General features: G+C 40.0%; 1 protein-coding gene and 1 long non-coding RNA gene across 2 annotated transcripts in view; one reads left to right on the forward strand and one right to left on the reverse strand.

The window, feature by feature from the left end:
• Positions 1 to 1,174, reverse strand: part of LOC133575557 (uncharacterized) — a 37,356-nt gene extending 36,182 nt beyond the window's left edge. Inside the window, exon 1 of the long non-coding RNA XR_009811509.1 lies at positions 494 to 1,174. This is a non-coding gene — a long non-coding RNA (uncharacterized lncRNA). The remainder of the gene's footprint in view (positions 1 to 493) is intronic.
• Positions 1 to 13,050, forward strand: part of arrdc1a (arrestin domain containing 1a) — a 96,803-nt gene extending 83,753 nt beyond the window's left edge. The window contains exon 8 of the mRNA XM_061928218.1: positions 12,693 to 13,050. Within this exon, the coding sequence (XP_061784202.1) occupies positions 12,693 to 12,730 (38 nt within the window). The 3' untranslated portion in view covers positions 12,731 to 13,050. The remainder of the gene's footprint in view (positions 1 to 12,692) is intronic.
• Positions 13,051 to 13,778: the final 728 nt, after the last annotated feature.

Here is a 13,778-nt window from a genome sequence, read left to right on the forward strand (position 1 = left end):
AGGTATATATTGACGCTTACATAGGTCTGGTGATAATGTTCCCCTTTAAGATCGAGTTAAAATCCCACAAATCCCGATGTTTTAATGGTAGCTTGCCTCTAATGAACCTTGGCTTTTGTTACTGACTAGGTTAGATTTTGAGGGAGGTGGAAAGGAAAAGCCCTACAGGACATATTTGTAAGTGGACTCCATTAGAGTGACCCTTCAGAGCTAGGTGTTGGACACACAATGGTCCTATCGTTTTGCATCAAGGACGTGTTGGTACATGGAGAGTTGAAATGATGAAAATGTGTTCTTTGTATAATGCTTTTTAATGCAGGTTCGATGGCTTCATGAATCTTGGTATAATGCTTTTTAATGCAGGTTCAATGGCTCAAGCATTGCACAGCATCAATAAATCATTCACAAAAATCATGAAAAATCGTTAAAAGTAACAAATAAATCATCAATGGGTGTCTAATTCAGTTCAAACGGAAGTTCAAATGGGTCTTACTTTGAGAGGTCCCGGAGAGGGGGAGGGGGAAGTTCGAAAGTGTCCGAAAAGAGTCTCTGGAATTTGGGGGGAAGCCTGACGAATCACCCGGCCGAGTGATCAGATTCGGGCTTCGGCTGCGTCAGGGAGAGGGGGGGGGCAGGGGAAGTGGTGTCGGTCCTGAGCGAGCCGTGGCCCGAGGGGCCAACGCCCTTGTTCCTCTGGTGGACCCGGAAGTCCTGTTCCTCTTTTGCTTTTCTCGCAGGGGGAGATCAGAATGGAGACAAGTCTCTTGTTTGTCGAATCGAGTCCTTCTTGGAGAGCTGGCAAAGTTATTTCAGTCCAAACGGGTCAAGAGACCTCTCTGTGGTCCATTAGATGCTTCGTACAAGTACGAAATCCCGTATAATAATGAATTGTACATCCCTATATACCCTCGGTTTCAGGGTGGATACTTTTCTTCGCCAATCCACCTCTCTCTGTTATGGGGTTATAATGCATCACATTATTCTCAACAGTACATTGGTTACAGTATACTTGTTGCTACCTTTTGACTGGAAGATTCTGGAATGTTCCAGACTCTTACCTAACTTCCCGTTTCTGACTGGCCATCTGTCTCTAAGCCCCGTTTTCCCTGACTTCCTCTTTTCTTACTTCCTCTTTTCTTGGCCAGACAACGTGACTCTAGTCACGTTGCTATGCCTTTTCTTTCCCCTCTTTTGGTCTTAAGTATTTTTATTTTCTCCTACTAGGATAATACACATATTCCTCATTTGATTAACCTGTTTTAATACACTTGATTACTATGATTACCATACAGGAATACTTGATGTGATTACTATCCCTTTGAGACACTTGTGATTTAGGGCTATATAAATAAACATTGATTGATTGATTGATTGATTACACTCAGAACTATATAACTAATTATATAACTGGGCCCTTTGGTTGCCATGCCTTGCTGTTAGAAGTGGTGGGACTAGTTTTGTTAAGGACAGAGGGCTGGGAGGGGGTTGACAGTATATATGCATATATATATATATATATATATATATATGTATGTATACATATATATATGTGTATATGTATACATATATATATATATATATATATATATATATGTATGTATACATATATATATGTGTATATGTATACATATATATATATATATATATATATGTGTGTGTGTGTATATGTATATATATATATATATATGTATATAAAAACGTGTATGTATAGATGTATGTATATGTATGCATACATATATATGTATATGTATACATACATATATATGTATGTATACATATACAGGTAAAAGCCAGTAAATTAGAATATTTTGAAAAACTTGATTTATTTCAGTAATTGCATTCAAAAGGTGTAACTTGTACATTATATTTATTCATTGCACACAGACTGATGCATTCAAATGTTTATTTCATTTAATTTTGATGATTTGAAGTGGCAACAAATGAAAATCCAAAATTCCGTGTGTCACAAAATTAGAATATTACTTAAGGCTAATACAAAAAAGGGATTTTTAGAAATGTTGGCCAACTGAAAAGTATGAAAATGAAAAATATGAGCATGTACAATACTCAATACTTGGTTGGAGCTCCTTTTGCCTCAATTACTGCGTTAATGCGGCGTGGCATGGAGTCGATGAGTTTCTGGCACTGCTCAGGTGTTATGAGAGCCCAGGTTGCTCTGATAGTGGCCTTCAACTCTTCTGCGTTTTTGGGTCTGGCATTCTGCATCTTCCTTTTCACAGTACCCCACAGATTTTCTATGGGGCTAAGGTCAGGGGAGTTGGCGGGCCAATTTAGAACAGAAATACCATGGTCCGTAAAACAGGCACGGGTAGATTTTGCGCTGTGTGCAGGCGCCAAGTCCTGTTGGAACTTGAAATCTCCATCTCCATAGAGCAGGTCAGCAGCAGGAAGCATGAAGTGCTCTAAAACTTGCTGGTAGACGGCTGCGTTGACCCTGGATCTCAGGAAACAGAGTGGACCGACACCAGCAGATGACATGGCACCCCAAACCATCACCCAACCATGCAAATTTTGCATTTCCTTTGGAAATCGAGGTCCCAGAGTCTGGAGGAAGACAGGAGAGGCACAGGATCCACGTTGCCTGAAGTCTAGTGTAAAGTTTCCACCATCAGTGATGGTTTGGGGTGCCATGTCATCTGCTGGTGTCGGTCCACTCTGTTTCCTGAGATCCAGGGTCAACGCAGCCGTCTACCAGCAAGTTTTAGAGCACTTCATGCTTCCTGCTGCTGACCTGCTCTATGGAGATGGAGATTTCAAGTTCCAACAGGACTTGGCGCCTGCACACAGCGCAAAATCTACCCGTGCCTGGTTTACGGACCATGGTATTTCTGTTCTAAATTGGCCCGCCAACTCCCCTGACCTTAGCCCCATAGAAAATCTGTGGGGTATTGTGAAAAGGAAGATGCAGAATGCCAGACCCAAAAACGCAGAAGAGTTGAAGGCCACTATCAGAGCAACCTGGGCTCTCATAACACCTGAGCAGTGCCAGAAACTCATCGACTCCATGCCACGCCGCATCAACGCAGTAATTGAGGCAAAAGGAGCTCCAACCAAGTATTGAGTATTGTACATGCTCATATTTTTCATTTTCATACTTTTCAGTTGGCCAACATTTCTAAAAATCCCTTTTTTGTATTAGCCTTAAGTAATATTCTAATTTTGTGACACACGGAATTTTGGATTTTCATTTGTTGCCACTTCAAATCATCAAAATTAAATGAAATAAACATTTGAATGCATCAGTCTGTGTGCAATGAATAAATATAATGTACACCTTTTGAATGCAATTACTGAAATAAATCAAGTTTTTCAAAATATTCTAATTTACTGGCTTTTACCTGTATATGTATACATATATATTTATACATGTGTATATATGTATATAAAAATGTGTATGTATACATATATGTATATATATGTGTATATATACTGTGTATGTATGTGTATATATCCATCCATCTATCCATCTTCTTCCGCTTATCCGAGGTTGGGTCGCGGGGGCAGCAGCCTAAGCAGGGAAGCCCAGACTTCCCTCTCCCCAGCCACTTCGTCCAGCCGGGAGACATACTCTTCCCAACGTGTCCTGGGTCTTCCCCGTGACCTCTTACCGGTCGGACGTGCCCTAAACACCTCCCTAGGGAGGCATCCTGACCAGATGCCCGAACCACCTCATCTGGCTCCTCTCGATGTGGAGGAGTAGCGGCTTTACTTTGAGCTCCTCCCGGATGGCAGAGCTTCTCACCCTATCTCTAAGGGAGAGCCCCGCCACCCGGCGGAGGAAACTCATTTCGGCCGCTTGTACCCGTGATCTTGTCCTTTCGGTCATAACCCAAAGCTCATGACCATAGGTGAGGATGGGAACGTAGATCGACCGTTAAATTGAGAGCTTTGCCTTCCGGCTCAGCTCCTTCTTCACCACAACGGATCGATACAGCGTCCGCATTACTGAAGACGCCGCACCGATCCGCCTGTCGATCTCACGATCCACTCTTCCCTCACTCGTGAACAAGACTCCGAGGTACTTGAACTCCCGGAGCCAACACGTCTTCCTATGTATGTATGTATGTATTAGAGATGCGCGGATAGGCAATTATTTCATCCGCAACCGCATCAGAAAGTCGTCAACCATCCGCAATCCACCCGATCCAACATTTGATCAGAACCGCATCCGCCCGCACCCGCCCGTTGTTATATATCTAATATAGACGATGCAAGGCATTAGTGAGGTTATAAAGCTTTTGCCTGTTAAAGAAAGGAGACTGATCCAATGCAGAACAGACATTCGCGTGCCACGCTGTCACGACCCAGACGCACACCAGTGCGCAATCATATGGGAGCCGCGCTGAGCGCACCTCCAAGCGCGTCTCGCTGCCGGCGACGGCCGGGTATATGGGCCCGACGCTCCAGCGCCATCCATTTTCAGGGCTATTTGATTCGGCAGGTGGGTTGTTACACACTCCTTAGCGGGTTCCAACTTCCATGGCCACCGTCCTAGCTGCTGTCTATATCAACCAGGGTGAGCCCCACCCCTTTCGTGAGCGCACTGCGCGCGGAGTGACCCCTGTTACGAGCCCCCGGCCACGGGGGTGGCGGGCAGGTAAGCTGCTTACCTGCTGCGCGTGACGCCGGCCGCGGCAAAGGCGGACGAGGCGGGGTGTCGGTGCGGTGGGCGCGGTGGTGACCCTGGACGTGCGTCGGGCCCTTCTTGCGGATCGCCTCAGCTACGGCTCCCGGTGGGGCCCTCTCGGGGGAAGGGGCCTCGGTCCCGGACCCCGGCAAGGCGTCCCTTCTCCGCTCCGTAAAAGTGTCGATCTCTTTTTCTTTTTTTTTTCTTCTGTTGTGGCATATGCAGCAGGTGCCTGCTCGTTTTTCGTATGTGGGTAACAACATTTAACTATGTATATATATTTCCGAATTAGTTTAACTGCCACCCGCCTGAATCTATTTAAAATCAAATTGTTCTTTATTTCAACCACCCGACCCGACCCAACCCGCGGATAAAATCTAATTTTTTTTAATTTCATCCGCCCGATCCGCGGATAATCCGCGGACTCCGCGGTTGTGCCCGCAAACCGCGCATCTATAGTATGTGTATATATATATATATATATATATATATATACATATATATATATATATATATATACATATATATATATATATATATATATATATATATATATATATATATATATATATACAAACCCGTTTCCATATGAGTTGGGAAATTGTGTTCGATGTAAATATAAACGGAATACAATGATTTGCAAATCATTTTCAACCCATATTCAGTTGAATATGCTACAAAGACAACATATTTGATGTTCAAACTGATAAACATTTTTTTTTGCAAATAATAATCAACTTTAGAATTTGATGCCAGCAACACGTGACAACGAAGTTGGGAAAGGTGGCAATAAATACTGATAAAGTTGAGGAATGCTCATCATACACTTATTTGGAACATCCCACAGGTGAACAGGCTAATTGGGAACAGGTGGGTGCCATGATTGGGTATAAAAGTAGATTACATGAAATGCTCAATCATTCACAAACAAGGATGGGGCGAGAGTCACCACTTTGTCAACAAATGCGTGAGCAAATTGTTGAACAGTTTAAGAAAAACCTTTCTCAACCAGCTATTGCAAGGAATTTAGGGATTTCACCATCTACGGTCCGTAATATCAAAGGGTTCAGAGAATCTGGAGAAATCACTGCACGTAAGCAGCTAAGCCTGTGACCTTCGATCCCTCAGGCTGTACTGCATCAACAAGCAACATCAGTGTGTAAAGGATATCACCACATAGGCTCATGAACACTTCAGAAACCCACTGTCAGTAACTAAAGTTGGTCGCTACATCTGTAAGTGCAAGTTAAAACTCTCCTACGCAAGACGAAAACCGTTTATCAACAACACCCAGAAACGCCATCGGCTTCGCTGGGCCTGAGCTCATCTAAGATGGACTGATACAAAGTGGAAAAGTGTTCTGTGGTCTGACGAGTCCACATTTCAAATTGTTTTTGGAAACCGTGGACGTCGTGTCCTCCGGACCAAAGAGGAAAAGAACCATCCGGATTGTTATAGGCGCAAAGTTGAAAAGCCAGCATCTGTGATGGTATGGGGGTGTATTAGTGCCCAAGACATGGGTAACTTACACATCTGTGAAGGCGCCATTAATGCTGAAAGGTACATACAGGTTTTGGAGCAACATATGTTGCTATCCAAGCAACGTTAGCATGGACGCCCCTGCTTATTTCAGCAAGACAATGCCAAGCCACGTGTTACATCAACGTGGCTTCATAGTAAAAGAGTGCGGGTACTAGACTGGCCTGCCTGTAGTCCACACCTGTCTCCCATTGAAAATGTTTGGCGCATTATGAAGCCTAAAATACCACAACGGAAACCCCCGGACTGTTGAACAACTTAATTTGTACATCAAGCAAGAATGGGAAAGAATTCCACCTGAGAAGCTTAAAAAAATGTGTCTCCTCAGTTCCAAAACGTTTACTGAGTGTTGTTAAAAGGAAAGGCCATGTAACACAGTGGTGAACATGCCCTTTCCTAACTACTTTGGCACGTGTTGCAGCCATGAAATTCTAAGTTAATTATTATTTGCCAAAAAAAATAAAGTTTATGAGTTTGAACATCAAATATCTTGTCTTTGTAGTGCATTCAATTGAATATGGGTTGAAAAGGATTTGCAAATCATTGTTTTCCGTTTATATTTACATCTAACACAATTTCCCAACTCATATGGAAACGGGGGTTGTATATATATATATATATATATATATATATATATATATATATATATATATATATATATATATGTGTGTGTGTGTGTGTGTGTGTGTGTGTGTGTGTGTGTGTGTGTGTGTGTGTGTGTGTGTGTGTGTGTGTGTGTGTGTGTGTGTGTGTGTGTGTGTGTGTGTGTGTGTGTGTGTGTGTGTGTATATATATGTATATATATATGTATATGAATGTATGTGTGTATGTATGGATGGATATACATACAGTCCTGGTAAAAAAAAATTACATACACTGGTAAAGAACATAATGTCATGGCTGTCTTGAGTTTCCAATCATTTCTACAACTCTTATTTTTTTGTGATAGAGTGATTGGAGCACATACTTGTTGGTCACAAAAAACATTCATGAAATTTGGTTCTTTTATGAATTTATTATGGATCTACTGAAAATGTGACCAAATCTGCTGGGTCAGAAATATATGTACAGCAATGTTAAGTTAAAAGGTGTAAAAATTCATCTGTACAAACCGATAACCGATTTTAACATACAAGACATGAATATATTGTTTGACAAGCTTCTATATATAATATGGATCAGTCGATGTCCGGTTGGAAAGTCATGAATCGGTTGATTGTAGCTGTGTTACAAAATATGGCCGGTGTTGTGCCGGAAAACGCACCCCTGTCATAAAATGCACCCCCTGACGCGGGACCGCGCTTACGGTTACATCACTCGTCTCGAAAAGTATATCTAAACTCGGCTGTTGGCTGAAATCGCCTCTTTTAAATCGCCTCTTTCGGCATAAAAAAGTACATAAAGTGAAATAATCCAAGTTTTCTTTACTTGTGCTTTACTTGTGGATGAATTAAAAATTGTGAGCCTTTAATGATTTCGCCGTCATTCAAGTGGCTGAAATCGCCTCTTTCGGCATAATAAAGTACATAAAGTGAAATTATCCTTACTTGTGGATGGATTCCAAATTGTGAGCCTTTAATGATTTCGCCGTCATTAGATCAGATAAGGCGAAAACAATAACCAATTAATATTGGAATATTTGCTGTCCCGAAAATGTAGTATTGTCTACCTTGACAGCTATACTGTAAAGAATATGTACACCAAAGTAAACCTCTATATGTACTTTTTTAGAGACATCAAGGAGAACGAATGTTTGCTGCTTCATTCGACGTGTTGTCGTGATCCAATACTCGTATTTTAAAAATATGACATTTTCTTTAACTTTAAGGAGCTCATGGGTGGATGGATGAATAAATAAATGAATGCATCTGATATCTACCTTTGATTTGGTTTTAAGAAGTTTCAAATTGAACATTCACAAATAACGTTACCAAAAGTACCCGAAGTACCAGAGGCGGAGTTATGGGGGGGTGCATTTCCCACCTGCCATAGAATGCACCCCCCATCTATCTCTGGCTAGGAAGGTCATAGAGACATGAAACTCACCCTGGTTACTCATCATAGCCCCCTCTGTATACACTGAAAACCATGTGATGATCGGACTACCAGAAGTGGAGTTATGGGGGGGTGCATTTCCCACCTGCCATAGAATGCACCCCCCATCTATCTCTGGTTAGGAAGGTCATAGAGACATGAAACTCACCCTGGTTACTCATCATAGCCCCCTCTGTATACACTGAAAACCATGTGATGATCGGACTACCAGAAGTGGAGTTATGGGGGGGGTGAATTTCCCACCTGCCATAGAATGCACCCCCATCTATCTCTGGCTAGGAAGGTCATAGAGTCATGAAACTCACCCTGGTTACTCATCATAGCCCCTCTGTATACACTGAAAACCATGTGAAAATTGGACTACCAGAAGTGGAGTTTTGGGGGGGGGGGTGAATTTCCCACCTGCCATAGAATGCACCCCCCATCTATCTCTGGTTAGGAAGGTCATAGAGACATGAAACTCACCCTGGTTACTCATCATAGCCCCCTCTGTATACACTGAAAACCATGTGAAAATTGGGCTACCAGAAGTGGAGTTATGATGGGGGTGCATTTTCCACCTGCCATAGAATGCACCCCCCATCTATCTTTGGCTAGGAAGGTCATAGAGACATGACACTCACCCTGGTTACTCATCATAGCTCCCTCTGTATACACTGAAAACCATGTGATGATCGGACTACCGGAAGTGGAGGTATGGGGGGGTGCATTTTCCACCTGCCATAGAATGCACCCCCCATCTAAATGTAAATTAAAAAGGTGAAAACAACACTGGGCCGATGTTTGAATCCAAGGGAGAGAAAAAATAATGCTTAAAAATGTGTAAAGAGCGTTTTAATTATGTTTAGATAATGCTATCTTGAAACCACTTTGGACATTTGCCAAACTATTGATTTTCCTCAGGATCAGAAAGCAATCTATTAAGTGCGACCGCGGATTGATACTTGGCAATGGAAAAAAACCTGTGGTGATATGTCGCCTTCAAAGGGATTTAAATGATATTGTTGCAATTCAACATACATTGATACACAATAACGTAAAATCAACTATGATTAGTTTATTAAAATTTACTCTAGAGTTTAATCGAGAAAAGAAAACGTAAATTGTGAGAAGTTAGTATGGCTTGTGTGATATTTAGATATACGCTGGCTGCGTGGTGACGTCAACACGCACTAGTGGACAATGTTAGAACAGTTACGCCTGATGCATATAGTACACCTACAAACATTACAGCTTGCTTTAAATGATATTGTTGCAATTCAACATACATTGATACACAATAACGTAAAATCAACTATGATTAGTTTATTTAAATTTACTCTAGAGTTTAATCAAGAAAAGATAACGTAAATTGTGAGAAGTTAATATGGCTTCCTATCAAAATCATTGGCAAATAAAAACAAACGCAGTAAGTTTGGCATAGGTTTTTATTTATTTTGTGTTACATAGAAATAACACTGCACTTCTTCTGAATTGGAACATCCAAAAGGAACCAACTTTGAAACCATCATTTTCTTTTCTTCTGGAAACATGTTAAGAGACCAATAAGTTGTGTGTTTTGGATTGACACAGCAGTGTGTGTGTGCGTGTGTGTAATATATATATATATATTTATATATATATATTCATAATGTACATTTAGACATTATGTATACCCACTGCAAGGAAATGGCTATGATGAGTAACCAGGGTGAGTTTCATGTCTCTATGGTCTTCCTAGCCAGAGATAGATGGGGGGTGCATTCTATGGCAGGTGGGAAATGCACCCCCCCATAACTCCACTTCTGGTAGTCCAATTTTCACATGGTTTTCAATGTATACCGGGGGGGCCTATGATGAGTAACCAGGGTGAGTTTCATGTCTCTAGGACCTTCCTAGCCAGAGATAGATGGGGGGTGCATTCTATGGCAGGTGGGTAATGCACCCCCCCATAACTCCGCCTCTGGTACTTCGGGTACTTTTGGTAACGTTATTTGTGAATGTTCAATTTGAAACTTCTTAAAACCAAATCAAAGGTAGATATCAGATGCATTCATTTATTTATTCATCCATCCACCCATAAGCTCCTTAAAGTTAAAGAAAATGTCATATTTTTAAAATACGAGTATTGGATCACGACAACACGTCGAATGAAGCAGCAAACATTCGTTCTTCTTGATGTCTCTAAAAAAGTACATATAGAGGTTTACTTTGGTGTACATATTCTTTACAGTATAGCTGTCAAGGTAGACAATACTACATTTTCGGGACAGCAAATATTCCAATATTAATTGGTTATTGTTTTCGCCTTATCTGATCTAATGACGGCGAAATCATTAAAGGCTCACAATTTGGAATCCATCCACAAGTAAGGATAATTTCACTTTATGTACTTTATTATGTCGAAAGAGGCGATTCCAGCCACTTGAATGACGGCGAAATCATTAAAGGCTCACAATTTTTAATTCATCCACAAGTAAAGCACAAGTAAAGAAAACTTGGATTATTTAACTTTATGTACTTTTTTATGCCGAAAGAGGTGATTTAAAAGAGGCGATTTCAGCCAACAGCCGAGTTTAGATATACTTTTCGAGACGAGTGACGTAACCGAGTGACGTAAGCGCGCTCCCGCGTCTGGGGTGCATTTTATGGCAGGGGTGCGTTTTCCGGCACAACACCGGTCTTATCTTGTGAGACTTCTGTGATGATGTAATACGAGAGTGCCGTTTTCAAATGCGACTGACAACGACAGAGCAACATGGCAGTCAATACCGAAAGAACCAATCACAAAACAATCCATAAATTATTTTACATAGTCTAGCCAACCACGGAAGGCACCACGCAATGTAAACCAATCAGAAGCAACCTAAGACGGGTCTTTGCGTCTTTAATTTTCACACTCACCTCAGCGCAGTGTGGTCAACTTGGCGACTTTCTCGCTAAATCTAGAAGCTTTCCAACTCCTCTTTGTGACTTTCTTTTTCAAAAGCGACTGGCGACAAATGTAGCAACTTTTTTTTGGATATTTGGAGATATGAAAGCGCGTAACACTAATGTCCTTAACGTACAAGCGGTGCTGCTGTGAGCCTTTCCTCACAGGTGTCCACTGTCTACTGAATGTCTGCTCTTTGAGAGCTTGTACTGAAAACACATTTCGTTAAACTTTTTAGTACAATCGCAATAAAGTCAATTCCAGTCCGAGCAGAAAGGAAACGCACACGCACTCTGTGCAAAGATGCCGCTGTTTCTGCCTTGGTTGAGATGTAATTGTAAACGTTTCATCACTGACACGCTTTAAATAAAATCAAACCTATCGTTTATGTCAATGAGCCAGTCAATAGATTTGGTTTGCTTGTGTATATCACAACCTTTCAGTTTTTTTTGATCAAGTTTGATACTCTAACATTTAGGAATGTTAAAACAAAGAAAAATACAACTAAACTAAGATTCAAAAGAAGAAAATGTATTTACAATTGTAATCATAATTTGCATTTTTTTAACTCACACACATTTTCTTTTTTTTTTAATGGATTGCAATGTCTTGACTTTGATAGTTGTTCTATTTGCTAATAATTAATGCAGAACCGCCTGTTTTGTTTGTGTCCATTTAAAAAATAAACACATGATATTGTTCTGACATTATATGATACATTTTCTTTTCACCATGCAAAGCTTCCATTTGCATCGAATCGAATCGCATTGCATCAAATAGCATCGAATCGTATCAAATTGTAATGTTTTAAAAAGTATTTAGAGTATACATGTTTATGTTTGTGTGTATATATATATATATATATATATATATATATATATATATATATACATCCATCCACTGTGTGAATCAGAAGAGAGAAACAATATATATTTAAATATTGTCTAATCAAAATTTTTATTTATGAGTTTTCTCTGCTTCAACTTCTGTACTTCAAACTTATGAGGATTTTTTTTTTTTTTGCCACAAAAAAGTTCCTGAAATGATCATCAAACTTGTTTCATGTTGGCACACTTTATTTTGTACTACCTTAAATTCAAACCCCAATTTAATGTATTGTCAATATATATTCCATTCTAAATACTAACTACAAAAAGCATACCGAAAATGAACCAAAACTTTGGTCCAAAAACCAACCGAACCGTAGGTTACCTGCACTGCTGTAGGTAACATACGGCAGCCTGTACCTCGGTGCAACGGCACAGCTAGTATCCAGCAGTATAGACAATAATTGCTGTGTGTTCAGTAAGTTTAAAAAAACAGTAAATGTTTATTTTTATACAAGCTACACACTATTTTATACTGTTAAAAAATTTAATTACATCAGTGTTGTCCCATGAAAAGTTATACTGTACTAGAATATTTGTAAATGTCAGGTGTGCATGTACTCACTTCAGGTAATGTATAGCAGATGTTCTTTTTACCTATCAAACTGGAACTTGAGCTAATTATCATTCTATGTGATCATTTTTATTTCAGAGGCTCCTCCTTCATATGATGAGAGCACTAACACCTGAGCTGAGTGTGGAACAGCCTACCAGCATACACATCAGTGTTGCAATACGTGCTCACGAATGCATCTTCTATCTTATTTTTTTTTTCTTCAATAGAAGCTTTTAACTTTCTTGTACTTATTTTTCCTAACTGAGATATTTTAATGCGAACAACAATAAGCACCCATTCACTATATTTTGAAGTAGAATTTTTAATAGTGAGATTGTGTGCCTGTGTTCTGTTGAATCATTTTAACTGAATTGTAACTACTGTAAGGTTGTTCTTTTTGAGACGCCAAGGAAAATATCTTATTACACAAATAAAATGTTGACTGACAACTATATACTCCTGAAAACATTTTTTTGGAATGTTATGCAGTTTATTTTCACATAAGAAACATTGAGTTATAAATGTGATAAACCAATAACATTCTTTCTGAAACACATTTTAATGTGGATATTTTTGTGTGAGAAAGGTGGTGGTGTTTTGGTGGTAATTTTTTTACATTGCGCTCTACGAGCATGAGGTTTGACCCCCGGATGCAATGACACGCAGGTTGGTATAATTATTAAAGTCTTTGATGGATTTAGCTCATGAAGAGTGGCTCGACTAACTTAGATACAGAAGTACAAAGTAATTATCTGGCCACACAGAATAGCAACTTTTAATACAGCGAGATGCACAGAATAATGATGGAACTTTAGGGCAGCAAGGTAGCAATAGCTAAGGTAGACTTCGAAAATACCTGTGGAAATTTTGATGGGCCTGCTATCTATGCTGTAAACCCTTGGACAGGAGTTGAATGAAGCTTAAAACCTAGCATACCACATCAGCATCGAAAAATTAGCTTGTGTCACACAAGGCAAAGTTATTTTTACGTCTACCAACAATTAAAAGTTCCACTGTTGAAAAAAAGACACCAACAGTTGTCTAAAATAATTTAATCCCGGCTGCGGAGAGTTCAACAGGAATTAAAATGTTTTAAATTACTGTTGGTATATTTTTCTTAACAGTAGAACGTTGCCTTTTAATAGCTGATAAACGTAAAAAGAACCTTGCCTTGCGCAACAT

This window comes from Nerophis lumbriciformis, linkage group LG33 (assembly GCF_033978685.3).
Source record: "Nerophis lumbriciformis linkage group LG33, RoL_Nlum_v2.1, whole genome shotgun sequence".
In the NCBI taxonomy this organism is placed as follows: domain Eukaryota; kingdom Metazoa; phylum Chordata; class Actinopteri; order Syngnathiformes; family Syngnathidae; genus Nerophis; species Nerophis lumbriciformis.